The sequence below is a fragment of the Dromiciops gliroides genome, chromosome 2, assembly GCF_019393635.1.
Source record: "Dromiciops gliroides isolate mDroGli1 chromosome 2, mDroGli1.pri, whole genome shotgun sequence".
Classification (NCBI taxonomy): Eukaryota; Metazoa; Chordata; class Mammalia; order Microbiotheria; family Microbiotheriidae; genus Dromiciops; species Dromiciops gliroides.
Window position 1 is genome coordinate 103250511 of NC_057862.1, and position 17234 is coordinate 103267744.

Below are 17234 nucleotides of genomic sequence, written 5' to 3' on the forward strand. Positions count from 1 at the left end.
TCTAACAAATCTAAATGAAATGGATGAATATTTACAAAAATATAAATTGCATCTTAGAAAAAGAAACTGAACAAGCCATCAATGAGCTCCCTAAGAAAAAATTCACAGGACCAGATGGATTCACAAGTGAATTCTTCCAAACATTTAAAGAGCAATTAATTCCAATACTATATAAACCATTTGGAAAAATAGTCCTTTCATGATACAAATATAGCTAAACAAAGAAGAGCAAAAACAGAGAAAGAAAACTATAGACCAATTTCCCTAATGAATATCAATATGAAAATTTCAAATAACAAACTAGCAAGGAAATTACAACAATATATAACAAACATCATACAATACGACCAGGTGGGATTTATACCTGGAATGAAGGGCTTGTTCAATATTAGGAAAACTATCAGCATAATTGACCATATCAATAACAAAACAAACAAAAATCATACGATTATATCAATAGATGCAGAAAAGGCTTTTGGACAAAATACAACAATCATTCCTATTAAAAACACTAAAAGGCATAGATATACATGAAGCTTTCCTTAAAATGATAAGTAGTATCTATCAAAAACCATCAGCAAGAATCATCTGTCATGGGGATAAGCTAGAAACCTTTCCAATAAGATCAGGAGTGAAGCAAGGATGTCCATTATTACCACTATTATTCAATATTGTGCTAGAAATACTAGCTATAGCAATAAGGGAAGAAAAGTAAATTGAAGGAATTAAAATCAACAATGAGGAAATAAAACCATCACTCTTTGCAGATGATATGATGGTATACTTAGAGAATCCTGGAGAATTAACTAAAAAACTAGTTGAAATAATGAACAACTTCAGCAAAGTTGTAGGATATAAAATAAGCCTACATAAATAGTCAGCATTTCTATATATTATCAACAAAGTTCAGCAGGAAGAGAGAGAGAAAAAATTCTATTTAGAATAACTGCAGACAATATACAATACACAGGAATCTACCTGTCAAGATAAACCCAGGTATTATATAAACACAATTACAAAATAGTTTTCACACAAATAAAGTCAGATTTAAACAACTAGAGAAACATTAATTGCTCATGAGTCGGCTGAGCCTATATTGGCATAAAATGACAATTCTACCTAAATTAATTAATTTACTTAGTGCCATACCAATCAAACGAATAAATAAATACATAAATAATAAATAAAATAGTGGAATAATTTAGGTGCACAATGCACAGTAGTAAATGACCATAATAATGTAACATCTGATAAACCTAAAGATCCATGCTTTGGGGACAAAAATTCATTATTTGACAAAAATTGTTGGGAGAACCACAAAGTAGCTTGGCAGAAACTAGGTATAGACCAAAATCTCACACCATATACCAAAGTAAAGTCAAAAATGGGTACATGATTTACACATAAAGGATGAACCATAAGCAAATAAGGAGAGCATGGAATAATTTACCTGCCAGATCTATGGAGAAGGGAAGAATTTAGTACCAAAAAAGATACTGAGAGCATCACAAAATGATAAAATAGATAATTTTCATTATATAAAATTTAAAAGTTTTTGCACAAACAAAACCAATGCAATCAAAATTGGAAGGAAAGCAGAAAACTGGGAAGGGGGGATTTGCAATAAGTATCTCTGATGAAGCCTCATTTTTCAAATGTAGAGAAAACGAAGTCAAATTTATCAGCATATGTCATTCCCCAACTAATAATGGTCAAAGGATATGGATGGTTTTCAGACAAAGAAATCAAAACTCTCTGTAGTCATATGAAAGTGATATAGTCATATGCTCTAAATCACCACTGATTACAGAAATGCAAATTAAGACAACTATGAGGTACCACCTCACACCTATCAGATTAGCTAATATGACCAAAAAAAATGACAAACGTTGGAAGGGATGTGAGAAGACTGGGACAATAATGTGTGGTTGGCAGTGTTGTGAATTGGTCCAGCCATTCTGGAGAGCAATTTGGAACTATGCCCAGAGGCCTATAAAATTGCACATACACTTTTTTTTTGGTGAGGCAATTGGGGTTAAGTGACTTGCCCAGGGTCACACAGCTAGTAAGTGTCCAATGTCTGAGGCCGGATTTGAACTCAGGTATTCCTGACTCCAGGGCCAGTGCTCTATCCACTGCACCACCTAGCTGCCCCATGCACATACACTTTGACCCAGCAATACCACTACTAGGTTTGTATCCCAAAGAGAAAAAAGAAAAAGGGAAAAGACCTGTATGTACAAAAATACTTGTGGCAGCTCTTTTTTGTGGTGGTAAAGAATTGAAAATTAAGGGGATGCTCGTTAATTAGGGAATAGCTGAACAAGTCATGATATATGTTTGTGACAGAATACTATTGTGTTATTAAGAAATGATTAGCAGGGTGCCTTCAGAAAAACCTTGTAAGATTTCCATGAACTGATGCAAAATGAAGTGAGCAGAACATTATACACAGTTAACAGCAATATTGTAAAAATGACCAACTGTAAGTGACCTAGCTATTCTTAACAATACAATGATTCAAGAAAATTCCAAGGGACTTATGATGCAAAATGCATACTATCCACCCCCAGAGAAAGAACTAATAGAGTCTGAATGTAGATTGAAGCATATTTTTTAAACTTTATTTTTCCTGGATTTTTTTTTTGGTCTGTGTTTTCTTTCAAAACATGATTAATACGGAAATATGTTTTACATGACTGCACATGTATAATCTATATAAAATTGTTTACCTTCTCAATGAAGGGGGAACAAAGAAGGGGAGATAATTTGGAACTCATAATTTTTTTAAAAATATGTTAAAAAGTAGGAACTACTCTCCAACATGGGAGCAACCTATACAGTTTTCTCAATTCACTTCAAGTCTTCAACAAGCATTTATTAAGTAATAACTATATGTGACAGGCACCATACTAGACTCTGAGGAAACAAAGACAAAAACAAAACAGTCTTAAGGAATTTACATTTTACTGAGGAAAAGCACCATGTACACATATATTCAAAGTGAATACAAAGTAATTTGGGGAAGGGAGAAATTATTTTGGGAGAGATTAGTAAAGGACACCTGAAGGAAGTGGCATTTGAGCTGAGCCTTGAAGGAAGCTAGTGATTCCAAGAGAGAGGTGAAGAGTGTGAACAATACAGGCATGGGAGACATCAAGTCTGAAGATGGAATCTCTAGGACAGGGAAGAAAAAGTAAGCCAGTTTGGCTAGAATGCACAGTGTGTGAGAAAAGACAATATGAAATAAATTTGGAAATGTAAGCTGTTACAGGGTTTTCACAGGTTTTAAATATCAAGTTGATTTATATTTTAATCTAGAGCTGGGGTTAACCTTTTTTGTGCCATGGACCCTTTCAGCATTCTGGTAAAGCCTATGGACCTCTTTTCAAAATCATAAAGTAAAATACACAGGATTACAAAGGACTCTACTGAAATAAAGATGAAATTTTTTTCTCATCCAAGCTCATGGATTCCCTGAAACCTGTCCATGGGACCCCTAGGTGGTCTGTAGTCCCCAGCTTAAGAACCCCTGTCCTAAAGGGATTAAGGAAACTTAAATTTTAGTAACATCAATGTGGCAGCTATGAAGGATGGATTGGAAAGTGGAGAAAGTGGTAGGAGAATGACAAATTAAGAAGTTACTGAAATACTCTATGAGAGAGTAATAAGGGCCCAAACTAGATTTGTAGCCATGTGAATGGAGAGGACAGATGTGAGAGATGTACAGGTAGAATTGACAAAAGTTAACAACTACTGGATATAAAGGGTGAAGAAAGCAGAACAGTTGAGGATGATGACTCATAGGTTACAAATGTGGAAGATTAGAAGACTCTTGACAGAAACAATAAAAGTGGGAAAGCAGGTAAGTTTAGGAGGAAAGATTGGAATTCACAATTTAAGTCTGAGTTGTTAATGTATAAGTTTGAGATGTATCTGCGACATCTAAGTGGAGATGTCCAGTAGGTAACTGGTGATGTGAGACTGAAGACTGAGAAAGAGATACGGCTTGATATGTAGATATGGGAATTATCCACAAAGACCTGATCACTGAAGCCATGCATACTAACAAGATCACTGAGAATACAGATCAGAGTGGGCAGGCAGACAGGTAGGCAGGCAGGAAGGAAGACAGACAGACACAGGCACACACGGGCACAGAAGAGAGCCTAGCAAAGAAGAATGAATTATGCTTCAGCCAAACTGAACTGATCCTCAAATGTATCTTATGTTTTATTCTTCCCCACATCTGCATCTTTCCTCCTGCTGTTCCTTATGTCCCGAATGACCTTCATCAATCTGCCTGTCTACAATCTGTCCATTCTTCAAAGCCTAACCCAAATACCACTTATATATCCCATGAAACTTTTCCTTATCTCCCAACTGAGAAGAAAGGCTTCTTCCTTTTACAACAATAACTTCTCACATTTATAGTGCAATTAATTCAGTGCTTTCCTCACATGAGATAGATAGAACAAGGATTAACTCCGTTTATTTATATGTGTGTGTGTGTGTGTGTGTGTGTGTGTGTGTGTGTATGTATTTATGTATGTATAAAAGCATACTGGGGCTTAGAGAAGTTAAGAGTGTTAACTACATTAGAATCCAGTTTAAGTTCATCAAGAACAAAGCCATACAAGACAGACTTCCTAACTTCCTTAAAAAAAATTAGAGTAGATGTAGAAATACTATAAACATAGTCTACCTCAATTTAAGTAGGAAGTGAGACAACATTTTTTAGGATGTTCTAGGTGGGTTTCCTGCCCAAGCAATAGGTTAGATGACAACATAGCTGAGATCTCACACTGCTCTGATTCTAGACTACGGCCTCTCTGGGCTTCAGTTTCCTCATTTATAAAATAAAGTGCTTGGTCTAGATTATCTCAAAAATCCCTTTCAGCTGAAAATTCTAAACTATGCTTCATTCACATTTGCATTCAAACATTCATTCAATAAATCTTTAGTGAGTCTGTACCACGTTAGGCACTCTGGGGAATAAAACAATAAATAAAGACACGGTCACTGCCCAATAAGTTTATAATCTAGCAGGGTATGTAAAATAAATAAGCACATAACACAGAACATGATAAGTACCATAAAAACCACACATACAAGGACAGCTAGGTGGAGCAGTAGATAGAGCACCGGCCTGGAGTCAGGAGGACCTGAGTTCAAATCTGGTCTCAGACACTTAACACTTACTAGCTGTGTGACCCTGGGCAAGTCACTTAACCCCAATTGCCTCACCACACACACACACACACACACACACACAGAAAGTATCTTAGGTATTCAGAGGGAAAAGAACAGGGAAAAAGGTAAAGGGTGCTGGCTAAAAATCTCTGAACAACTTGACTAGTTTAAGAATGGCAAGTGGGGTGAATACTCTTTATTTAATACTAATTTTTTTTCTTTACTGCAGAGATTATGATACTCCTATCAAGGAGAAAAGAAACTCATGGGCTCTTCAGTTTGTGATAAGGAGAATTAACTGGTGCCTCAGAAATCTGATACCTTAGTAACATTACACACAGACCACTATTCATGACACTTAACTTTTACTGGGAGAGTGGAATAAAGGGGATACCATAAATTGTATGGGTCACTTCCTTTGGTTTAGACAGCAAAGCTTATTTAGGGGGTTGTCTTTTAGAGATTATTGGTTAGGATTACGATGTATACCTTTCTTTATAATATTACTGTTGCATATACCATTATCAGCATCCCTTCACATGAAAGTTGTTAGTTTTTTTTAAAAATTACTTATTATGTTTACTTTATCATTGACTCACCGATTCTTTTCCAGCTCATTGTGTGTAGACCTGAAAGATGAGTGAGAGAAAGACAAAGAGAGGGAGAGAGAAGGAGAGGGAGAGAGAAGAAAGAAAAGAGAAAAAGAAAGAAAGGGGAAAAAAAAAAGATTAGCCAAGTTCTATTGCTGGGGGAGCAAGTCAATCACTAATGATACTACTAGCACATTCCAGTGAATATTCCTGATAGTAAAGCATATAAGTACCTCTCTAATTCTACTTGCTAAGAGTGTTTATTCATCTAAATTTACTCATTCAGATTCAATGTTTTCTGTTTTCAATGGGGAAAAATACCAGTGAAATAGTAAAGCTAAAGATATATAGTTCTATTAATAATAGCAGTACTGAATCTTCTGAAGCTCTTTCTTGCTATGGAGAAAAATTGTATAACAAGTACAAAATGAACGTTGTATTGAAACCTCTAAGGTAGAAATGTGGTTTCTTAAAATGGTTAGGGCTATAGCTGAAAAGAAAAGGGTAAAACTGAATAGCTCAACAATTGAAGATCCCAATGCCAATTATTGGAATAATTGAAATCTTTAATAACTCTTAAACACTTTAGTTCAATTCTGAATCCTTCAAAATAAGACTATCAGGTTCACACCATACAACGTCAATATTGTGACATTTTCATCACGCTACTGATAGTTTCAATAATTTCAGTTCCATTTAACAAACATTTATTAAGTGCCTGCTATGATATGGGTACCACTAAGCTAAGCACTGAGGATACAAAGACAAAAATGACAGTCCCTAAGAGCTTACACTCCACTGGAGGGATACAAAACACACACTAAGAAGTAAATATAAAATTATTACAGAAAGAAGAATGGACAAATACCTGGGGTGGAGTGGAGAAAGATCAAGAAAGGCTTCCCATAGGATGTAGCACCTAAGTGGGGTCTTGAAGGAAACCAGGGCTTCTAAGAGGCAGAAGTAAGGGGAGTGGAGGAGGGCGCTCTTGACATGGCAGGTGGCTTATGTAAAGTCAAAGAGACAGGAAACGGAAAAGCCAAACGCAGAGAACAGCTATTGTTAATCCAGTTTGGCTGGAGTGTAAAGCTCATGAAAAGGAGAAATATGGAATGTCTGCAATAGTGAGAGCTAGATTATGAGAGCATTAAATGCCAACCTAAGAGGTTTGCCACTAAAATCACTAAAGGTTGAGCATGGGCAGCACCATAGTCAGACCTGTAATATAGGAATACTAGTTTGACAGTGGAGGATGGGTTGGAAAGGGAAGAGACTAGAATTAGGCCAAATAGGAAGTTATTAGAATAGAATAGGGAAGAGATAATGTGGGACTGAACTAATGTAGAAGTTATATGAGTAGAGAAAATGAGATAGTTGCAAGAGATGTCATGGAGGTTGGATCTTGGCAAGTGTACCTCAAAGGAATAGGGGAAATTTTGGGAAAAGGTAGGTTTGAGGGGAAATGAGTTTTCTCCTGGATGTTTTGAGTTTGAGATGGTGATGACAGGAACATAATGGAGATAATGACATCAGACAGATGGAAATGCAAGGCTAGGGGTCAGGAGAGAGATTAGGAGGACTATGGATGGAGATATGAAGTAATTTTCATGAAGGGAAGAGGCTGGTGTGTGATAGTGAATAAGACAATGAACTGGGAGTCAGGACAACCTGGGTTTAATCCTGCCTCAGTCACTTACCAGTTAATGACCTTGGGAAACTCACTCAACCTTTCTGAGTCTCAGTTTCTTAATCTGTAAAATGTTAAGATAATCACTGAACCCAAAGAATCTGATAAGATCAACAAGATTAAGTATTGAGAGGGAAGAGAAGGGGGTCCAGGACAAAGCTTTAGATGTCATTTACAATAAATGGATGATGATCCAAACAAGGTCAGACAGACAGGTAGAAAATAAAAAACAGAATAACATCAAAGAAGAAAAATATCCAAGAGGAAGTATACAGATGGTCAGAAACTAAAGACATCAAATTAAATCAACACAGAGAAAAGAACACTGATGGAGCAGTTAAGAGATCCTTGGAAACCTGAGGGAAAAATTTTTGTAAAGTAGTAGCTTTGGAAACTAAATTTCAATGGATTAAGAAGTGAATAAAAAGTCAAGGAAAGGGAGGCAATGGATTTAAATGACCCCTTCTAGGAGTACTTGGACTATTGCAATAGCCTTGTTGTTTGGTCTCCCTGCTTTTCTCCCAATTCCAGTCCATTTTCCACTGACCTGACAAATTCTCCTAAAGGGCAGGTCTGACCATGTCACCTCCTCTCCCATTTCAAAACCTCTAGTAAATCTCAATCACCTCTACAATCAATGATAAAATCCTAATTTTCCATTTTTCTTAAATCTTACTCCCTTCCAAGTATTCTGGGATCCAGTGCCACCAGCCTTGCTGATCCTCAAACAAGACACTTCATCTCCAGATTCCAGGCATTTTCACTGGCTGTCCCCCATGCCTTCAATGCCCTCTCATTGTCTCCACCTCCAGACTTGTCTGACTTCCTTCAAGTATCTCCAATTCACCTTGCATATATAGTACTTTTACATAGCTGTTTTCATATCGTCTCTCCCATTAGAGTTCAAACTCCCTGAGAGCAGGTATTGTCTCTTGCCCACCCCCTTTAAAATATCCCCAGCACTTAGCACAGTGTCTAACACATAGTTGGTGCTTAATAAATGCTTGAAGAGATACCTGATTATAGCTTAAAGGGACATAAAGGTTAAATAAAAGTTCTTCTGAAGGGTGGGGAGACCTATGAAAGGACAGCTAGGTGGCAAAGTGGATAGAGTGCTGGACCTGGAATCAGGAAAACTCATCTTCCTGAGATGAAAACTCATCTGCCCTCAGACAGAAGCTCTATGACCCTGGGCAAGTCACTTAACCCTGTTTGTCTCCATTTCCTCATCGATAAAATGAGCTGGAGAAGGAAATGGCAAACCACTCCAGTATCTTTGCCAAGAAAACTCCAAATAGAGTCATGAAGAGTTGAACATGACAGATAAATGACTGAACAAATGGCCCTATGAATGTTTATAGGTAGAAGAGAAAGAACCAGTTAAGGAAAAAAATTGAAGTGAGAAAGAGAGAGATTGAGGGGACAAGTTCTTAGACGAGACAGGAGAATAAGAATACAAACAGAGGGGGCTAGCCTTGGCAAAGAGAAACCCCATCTTTCTCAGACACTGTAGCAAATGGGGAAAGAATGGAGATTACTGTAGATGATTTGAGAGGAACAGAGGTTGTATCATGGACTCTTTGACAGGCTTCTCAGAATAATGTTTTTAAATGAAGAAAATGAAATATATAAAGAAGAGTATATAAAAGAGAATATACAAAGAAGTCCAATTCTATTGCAATGTACTCAATCAAAATATTTACTTTTTTAAAAAGTTCATGGGGCAGCTAGGTGGTGCAGTGGATAGAGCACTGGCCCTGGAGTCAGGAGTACCTGAGTTCAAATCCGGCCTCAGATGCTTAACACTTACTAGCTGTGTGACCCTGGGCAAGTCACTTAACCCCCACTGCCTCACTAAAAAAAAAAAGGTTCACAGACCCCAAATTATAAAGCCCTGGAATAAAGGATAAAAGGTACTCATATTGGATAACTTCTGTTTTCTCAGTAAAAATAGGTCCTGGTCTAACAGGGGTTAGGGAAAAGGTTATAAGATTAAAGATCACAGATTTAGAGCTGGAAGAAACCTTAGACGTGTCAATTTTGACCTCTCTCATTTTCCAGGCAATTGAGGTTGAGAGTAACTTTGCCTAGAGATAAATGACTTGTCCAAGGTCACATAGCTAATGAGCATCTAGTGCAAGATTTTACTTTGGGCTTTTCTGATTTCAAAGTCAATGTTTTATCTACTTTACCAGCTAACTGATTCTATTCCATAAAAATCTCAGGTCCTATGAACACAGATTTAGAAGTAGAAAGGATCTTACAGCACCTTGAGTCTAACTCCCTTCATTTTACCGATAATGAAACTGAGGTTGAGATTATGCCTGTATTCACAAATTAATAAGTGGTAGAAGCAATATCTGAAGTCAGTTCTTCTTGACTCCAAACCTAGACCTACCAGTCTAGGTGGTTCATAGGGCTTAAAGGGAAAATGTTTAGAATTGAGTTTGGACTCAATCACGGAAGAATTAAAAAATTTTGAGCAGCAGTGAGAGCCCAGATGAAATGCAAAATAAATGTGTAGTGGAATCAGTTAAAACAGCTTCATAACTTTCTCGGGCAGCATGCAAACAGGTGTAGAGACAAATGCGGGGTTGGAGTTTGGAAAGGGGTGACTAGGGATGCAAACAGGGGACACAGGATGCAGGGGAAGAGAATAGTTTGTAGCTGAACTGGTCACCTACAGAGGTGTAAAGGACCTTTTCCCCTGAGAACTGCCACTCTCCCACAATACTTTGGAAGAAAAGAGACTTAACTCACTGGAGAGAAGGGTTGTTTTTTTTGTTTTTTTTTTTGTTTTTTTTTTTTAGTGAGGCAATTGGGGCTAAGTGACTTGCCCAGGGTCACACAGCTAGTAAGTGTTAAGTGTCTGAAGCCGGATTTGAACTCAGGTACTCCTGACTCCAGGGCCGGTGCTCTATCCACTGCGCCATCTAGCTGCCCCGAGAGAAGGGTTTTAATTGCCTGTCTGAGGAGGCTATGTATAGGCAAGGTAGCATGGGGATGTTTCTTGGGTGGAAAATTTTGAAAGAACCTTTGGGAAACTGGAAAAGGGTAATGGTCACAGAGCTAGGAGATTCCAGCCTATGTCACATCTCATCACATTGAGGTTTGTGGACACTGAGACTTCCCTCATATCTAGACTTGCTTGTTGTTAATAGTGAATCTGCTAAGGGCAGCAGCAGGAGGTTTCTTCTTGGTTCTAGTTCCCATTCAAAGAAACCATGTTTGCAGGCTTCAGTGCAGACAATGAATGCATTATGGTTTCCTGCTACTCATCATGAATGGCTGAGCTATCCTACCTGACACTGTGTTGGGAATACAGGTTATTTGTAAAACTACTTGTATGCTAGGTTTACTTTGGGAATTAAGGGTTGGAAGTGTTTGGTGTTGTTTCATCAAGCAAACATGTTTTCCAAAGAAACAAAGGGGGGGAATGTGGTAAAAATTATTAGTGATAAAATTATTATTGCAGTTTTTAGCTGACTCATTTGGGAGGGGCCACATCTGGCCCACCCTGAAGTTACGTATACTACTGAGGTCAGGAGAGCTCTCCATAGGCAGTTTTTTGAAGGACCTCCCCTTTTGGGGGAGGAAAGATTGATCCTTTGAACTACCTTAATTGTAAATGATCTGGGGACTACATAGGTTAAGTTTAGAATTAAGAGTATTTATCTGTATTTCTTTTTTTCCTATTTCCTTATCTTTGATTTTTATTAGTTTTACCTTTGTTGTTTAATTAATTCCCAAGTAATAAAATCTGATCCTTTTGTGAATTAAAACTTAAAGGCTCCTTTCTTATTGGCCTGGGAGAAATATCTAAAAAGGGCAGTTCAGAAGGGAGGGTGAACCTAAAAGGTCCCTCATTATTTCCAGGACCCCAATATTAAGACGAGTCACCCAAATAACGCTCCATATATCAAATTTTGGCCCTCACAGTGTTACATATTATTTTACTGATATTTATGCTACATTTCAATTTAAGTTGCCCATTTTCATCACTACAATGTGATGCTATGTGATTAATATTGGCTGGCTGTGGAAAAGAGATTCAGAAAGGGAAAAATGGAGCCAAAGAGGATTTGATTCTCCAACAGAAAAGATGGTGTCTAACTCCCTGGTATATATATATATCTTCCTTCTCTCCACTCAAATCTTGGGGCTTCCTGCGCCCCCACACACACCAAGCTAATCCCCCAGTCGCAACAGGGCTGTGGCTGGGGGGAGAAGCTCAAGCATCCCATGCGTACCACACCCAGGGCTCCAGAGGCTGGTGCCCCTGCTGTGCGCCCAGGGATCTCTGCACAGGCTACACCAGAGGCTGGCCTGGATGAGCCTAGGATCTCTCAGATAGATCCTTTCAGGGTGGAGGGAGCTGGGGATCCCTCCCCCCAGCTGTCTGACTTGGTGTCTCAGCCCATGGGGCTTTTTGGCTCAGCTGAAGCTGAGGGGGAGGGGCACCAGACCCTCCGACAGAAAAGACTCTGAGGGCCTAAGGCTGTTTAATCTCAGTCCAAAGGTAGGGTCTCCAAATCAAAATAAATTTCCACAATGGAAAACCAAGACAACTATTAAGAGCCTTGGGATACGGGGCAGCTAGATGGCACAGTGGATAAAGCACCAACCCTCAATTCAGGAGGACCTGAGTTCAAATGCGGCCTCAGACCCTTGACACTTACTAGCTGTGTGACTCTGGGCAAGTCCCTTAACCCTCACTGCCCTGCCAAAAAAAAAAAAAAAGAAGAAGAAAGAAAGAAAAAGAGCCTTGGGATAGATAAGGGTATCTCCGCTGTTATAGAAGGAAAATGAAGATACTGTAGATGGTAAATGTGGACTAGGAAAGAAAACAGTGAGAGGTGGAGAGCCTGGAGATAGGAGAAGCTAAATAACAAATTTGGGAGGAAGGAGACAGAGGGAGAGAGGAAAGACTAGGAAGATACATTTCAGTATTTTGCCACTGGATTCCTAGACCTAATCAACCAAAGTGTAAAACTATGCCAAATCCACCAATTCTTGGGAAAATTCACCTTTTGCTGTCCAAGAACTAAAAGATTTCCTTAAGTCTAATTTTCCTGTTCTTGATTTGCCCTTTGAAAAGATTTATGGGGGCAGCTAGGTGGCGCAGTGGATAGAGCACCAGCCCTAGAGCCAGGAGAACCTGAGTTCAAATCCAGCCTCAGACACTTCACACTTACCTTGGGCAAGTCACTTAACCCCAATTGCCTCACCCCCTGTCCCCCAAAATAAAAGTTTTATGAGGTTTTTATTGGAGTGAGAGGAGAGGACTGAAGGAAGGCTAGTGTACACTACCCCTCCCACCCCCCACCAATTCCCTTGAATTGATGATGATGCTCCTTCAAAAGAAATAAAGTATTCTGATGATGTTAAGAAGAACATAGACATCAACTATGAAAACATTACCAAAAAAGGGAGACAGTTTCAAGTTTAGCAGGTAATGCAGAATTAAATACTATATATTTATATACCCATATATGAAACATTTAAAAAAACACAAAAGAAGTTTCTGTTTCCACTTTCACAATATTTCCTGTACCTTTCTCACACTAACCCTAATAATATTCAGGTTTAAAGAAACTTCTGGAAAAATCAGTGAGCTGATGGAGGGGAAGGGTACCTAAATAAATTTCAAGTTTTTTTAAGTATGAAGGATAATCAACTGAAAAATTAAACCCCCCTTATGAATAAAAACTTTTTATTTAAATGCTTTTATAAAAAAAAACAATGAAAAGTGTGAGATATAATCTACAAATAAAGCAACTGGACTTTTGGTAAACAGAACATTATATTTATAGAAGAGTAGACTTATTTACCATAACCTCTCAACATTTTGGTAATTCTAGAGATAAACAGAAATGCATAAGATATATAATAGTCAAATTCCAATATTATATTGAACTGATTATCAAGGCCAGCACCAAAAGATCAGAGTCTGACCTACTGCTGTGAACAAAATTAAAACAGCAGGTTCTCCCCACTGCTTTCAAACAGGCGACTCTTTATTATTTATCTCCTTTCTAAAGAACAAAATGATTGCTAAGGGTGTAAACCTTTTAATCAAGTCAGGAAATTTATGCCATTTTTAGTTGTGTCACTGACAAAATTTCCAAATGCCAAGAGGCAAAAATGGCACTAAATGCTCTAATCTAATTCCTTTTCAAAATGTTCTTTTCTCTAACTGGAAAAAATCACAAGGGGTTGGGGGGATGACAGAAACAAGACTCGTACCTCCCTCACATCAGATGAAGTTTTACCCCTAAAATTTAGTCAATAACTATTTATTGTATATCCGCTGTGTGCAATGCTTTCCGCTATGCAGGATACAATGATCAAAAATACACGGCTCCTATTCTCTAGCTCACTACATTCCAGCAGGACTGATGGCATATAGACGAATAAGCATTTCAAAAGGGCAACACAGGATAGGACACATGCTGTAAGAGAAGTCCAAAGTGCCACGAGTGCATCCTCATTGCCCCCCAGCCATCCTGGACTTCTCATACTCTCACCCCCTACTGTGGTCCCTGTTACCAAGTCCTGTCCATTCTGGCTTTCCAGCATTTCTCCTTTCTCCCCTCTGACACTGCCCCACCCTGGTGCAAGCCTCCATCTTCTCATGCTGTGTCTATTCTGCACTGGCCTTGGGGTCGGGCTCCTCAAAGCCAGGCCACCTTCCATTCAGCTACTGCAGTCCAGAAGGGCAGGCCTGACCCCATCGCACTGCCCTCCCCCACTCCCACCCAACAAGCCCTCCTGGCTCCTATTGCCTCAGGCTCAAATATAACATTTTCTGTTCGGCTTTGACGTCCCTTCTGGACCTGACCCCTTCCTTCCTTCCCAGTCAACTTACACCTTAAGATCCCCACACACTCTGGGATGCAGTGACACAGGCCTCTTTCCCTAGTTCTTGCCCATGCCTGGAATGCTTTCCCTACTCATCTCTTATCTCTTAGCTTCCCTGGCTTCCTTCAAGTCTCAGCTAAAATTCCACCTTCTGCAGGAAGCCCTCTTTAATACTAGTACCTTCCCTCTGTGATTATATCCAACTTATCCTGTATATAGCTTCTTATTACACAGTTATTTATATGTCGTTTTTCCCATTACTTTGTAAACTTCTTAAAGGCAGATACAATTTTTTGCCTTTCTTTGTATCCCCGGTGTTTAGCACAGTGCCTAGCACATAGTGGGCGCTTTATAAAAGTTTGTTGACTTAATGGAGGGAGGGGATAGGGAAGGCTTCATGGAAGAGGATGCCTTATGTCTTAAGAATGCTCAAATTTTTTGACAGGGATGAGGGAAGGTATTCCAAAAGGAGGAAGGTACAAAATCTAGGGCATGTTTCAGATAATGTTTATTTTCATTCTGATAACAGGGCTAGACAATACATTATCTAAAAGCACTGCTGAGCATATGAAGAAGGGCCTGCTTGAAAGCTGGATAAAGAATTTTCTTAGAATCAGCTTTACAAAATTAAGCATGAGAGGAAAAAAAGGGCAAGAAGTTAAAAAAACACACTGGGGTAAATAATAGAGAACTGCAATAGTGATAAAAGTGATTGAAGCATCTTTGTCTAATCATCTAGCTGTTCAAAACAGTGGAGGGGGAAGAGGAAAAAGGAGAGGGAGAAGAGAAGATACCTAATTATGTGTACAGAGAGAAAATGAAGATCAAAACAGTGATGACAATAAACCATTAATTTAAGTATCATACTTGAGCATGCTCAGAAATAACCCTTCTGCTTCTCAGAGCCTAAGTATCAGACCAGGCCCTTTCCAATAATGTGCCACTAACATATTCAATTATACTAAATTCCCCATAAGGTTGAGATGTTTTGAATAATACCGCTGCTTGTCCTATTTTATTATTGCAATGAAATATACCTCTGAGGACAAATACTAATGAGCTCTTATCCTTTTTGCCACCATTCTTTTGCACGCTTAAAACCTTCCAAGGACAGAGAAAGACATTTCTATTATTTTATTATTGAGTCACATGTAACCTTTTTCACAAATAACATTCCTTTGAGAGAGGCATCCTCCTGCACTTCCTCTTTGAATGAAAGTTGTTATCTCAACCAGATCTGTGACTTTTCATTGAATACAACACAGTTCTAATACATAAACTTGTAATTCTACAGGGTGCAGTTTGGTGGCATTCAAGGAAATGAAGCATAGAATTGAAATTGTATAAAACTCTCCACTTTGACTCAAGAGCCAGGCCAAGACTGGGAAAAACAAGCCCAAGGGAATCCCCTTCCAACAGGAACACTGTTTCAAAGCATAAGAAAAGACTTTTTTCTTTGTTGAACTAATCAGTACTTCCTCGATTTTGTGGAAATGTTTGTTTCACCTAGTCTTTCATCAGTCATGTTTCCTCACATAAGGTCCCTTCTGAACTATACTTTAGTATAACTGAAATACACTTTGCAGAGAACCAAAAGATCAAACTGCTATCCCAAATACTGTACTTCAAAAACATATTTCAAAGGCAAGAGACAGAAAAACATTACCTGGATTAAGTTAGAAACCATTCCCACCGATACATAAAGGCAGTTTTTAAAAAGGTAGTTCTAGACAGTTATTCCCACTAAGTGGCACAGTACATCTCTTACACAGACCATATTACTTCTGCTGAAAAGGACACACTGTACAAAAAAGGGCAAAAAAGAAGGCATCCAATCAAATTTATATTAACTATGGCTACAGACAAAATTTCTATTATGCAATAAATACTGCTGAAAATCTATATGTAAAAAAAGAAAATCTGTATGTTAACTGAATTCCTATAAATCAAATTATATTTTAAATGGAGTGGAAACCCTATTTGAAGAAATTGTGGCTACAAAGCTCATAGTTTGGTAGTCAGAGGACTTAAGTTCAAATTCTTTCTCTGTCATTTAAGTGTAAATTGATTTTGGGTAAGTCATAACATTTTTGAGCTTCAATTTCCACATGCATAAAATGAAATCGTTAGATTAGATGGCCTCTAATTTGCCTACAAGCTCCAAATCTATTATCCTAGGAGCTCCTAATTTATGTTTCATAAACAAAAATTTTCATGCATTGGGTTTGCCTAAAGCAAGGTATGCAGTTTTGTAAAAAAAAAAAAAAAAAAAAAAAAAAAAAAAAAAAAAAACCAAAACCAAAAAAAAGCAAAAGCAAAAGTTGTTTAGTTGATGCTAACATCTGATTACACATAAAATGGTTGTACTTTTTCACATGGCCAAATCATATTTTGACCAGTATTTTTCTCTAACTTGTTTCAACTATTAAAAGAAGCACCACTGAGATCTTCAAAGATAATAAGAAACAGAGCCACTCTAATCTTATCTAACCTAAAAGAAAGAGGCTGCCACTCTCCAATAATGAATTAACAGAGAAAATAAATAAGTTGTTGGAAAAAAAGTCTGAAGATCATGTTTTTAAAATCAATCAAGATTAACCTAAGAGTATAGTAACCTATCATAAAAATACTACACAAAAGAAATAAAGTCTAATTAAATCACCTGTGAGTTGATAATTTTATCAACAGCAAAATCTGTAATTTAAAGATTCAGAGAGCACCAGCTATGAATAGAGCTTCAAAGAAAACCACTTTGATAAAGAAAATCCCAAATCACCCATCAAAAAACATCGCAGACAAGTTCAAGAGCATTCACTATTACACTTAAACATCTCTAAAGAATCATACCAGGACAAGAAACAAAAGTAAGTAGTCAGGGGGGGAAGCTAGGTGGCGCAGTGGAT

General features: G+C 38.0%; 1 protein-coding gene across 4 annotated transcripts in view; it reads right to left on the minus strand.

Annotated features, from left to right (window-relative positions):
• MXI1 (MAX interactor 1, dimerization protein) overlaps positions 1 to 17234 on the minus strand; it is a 107869-nt gene that overhangs the window by 48484 nt on the left and 42151 nt on the right. For 3 of the 4 annotated variants that reach the window (XM_043985385.1, XM_043985387.1, XM_043985388.1), the window contains exon 3: positions 5793 to 5822. The exons of the other annotated variant lie outside the window; for it this stretch is intronic. In XM_043985385.1, coding sequence (XP_043841320.1) covers positions 5793 to 5822 — 30 coding nt within the window. The remainder of the gene's footprint in view (positions 1 to 5792; positions 5823 to 17234) is intronic. 4 annotated transcript variants of the gene reach the window in all.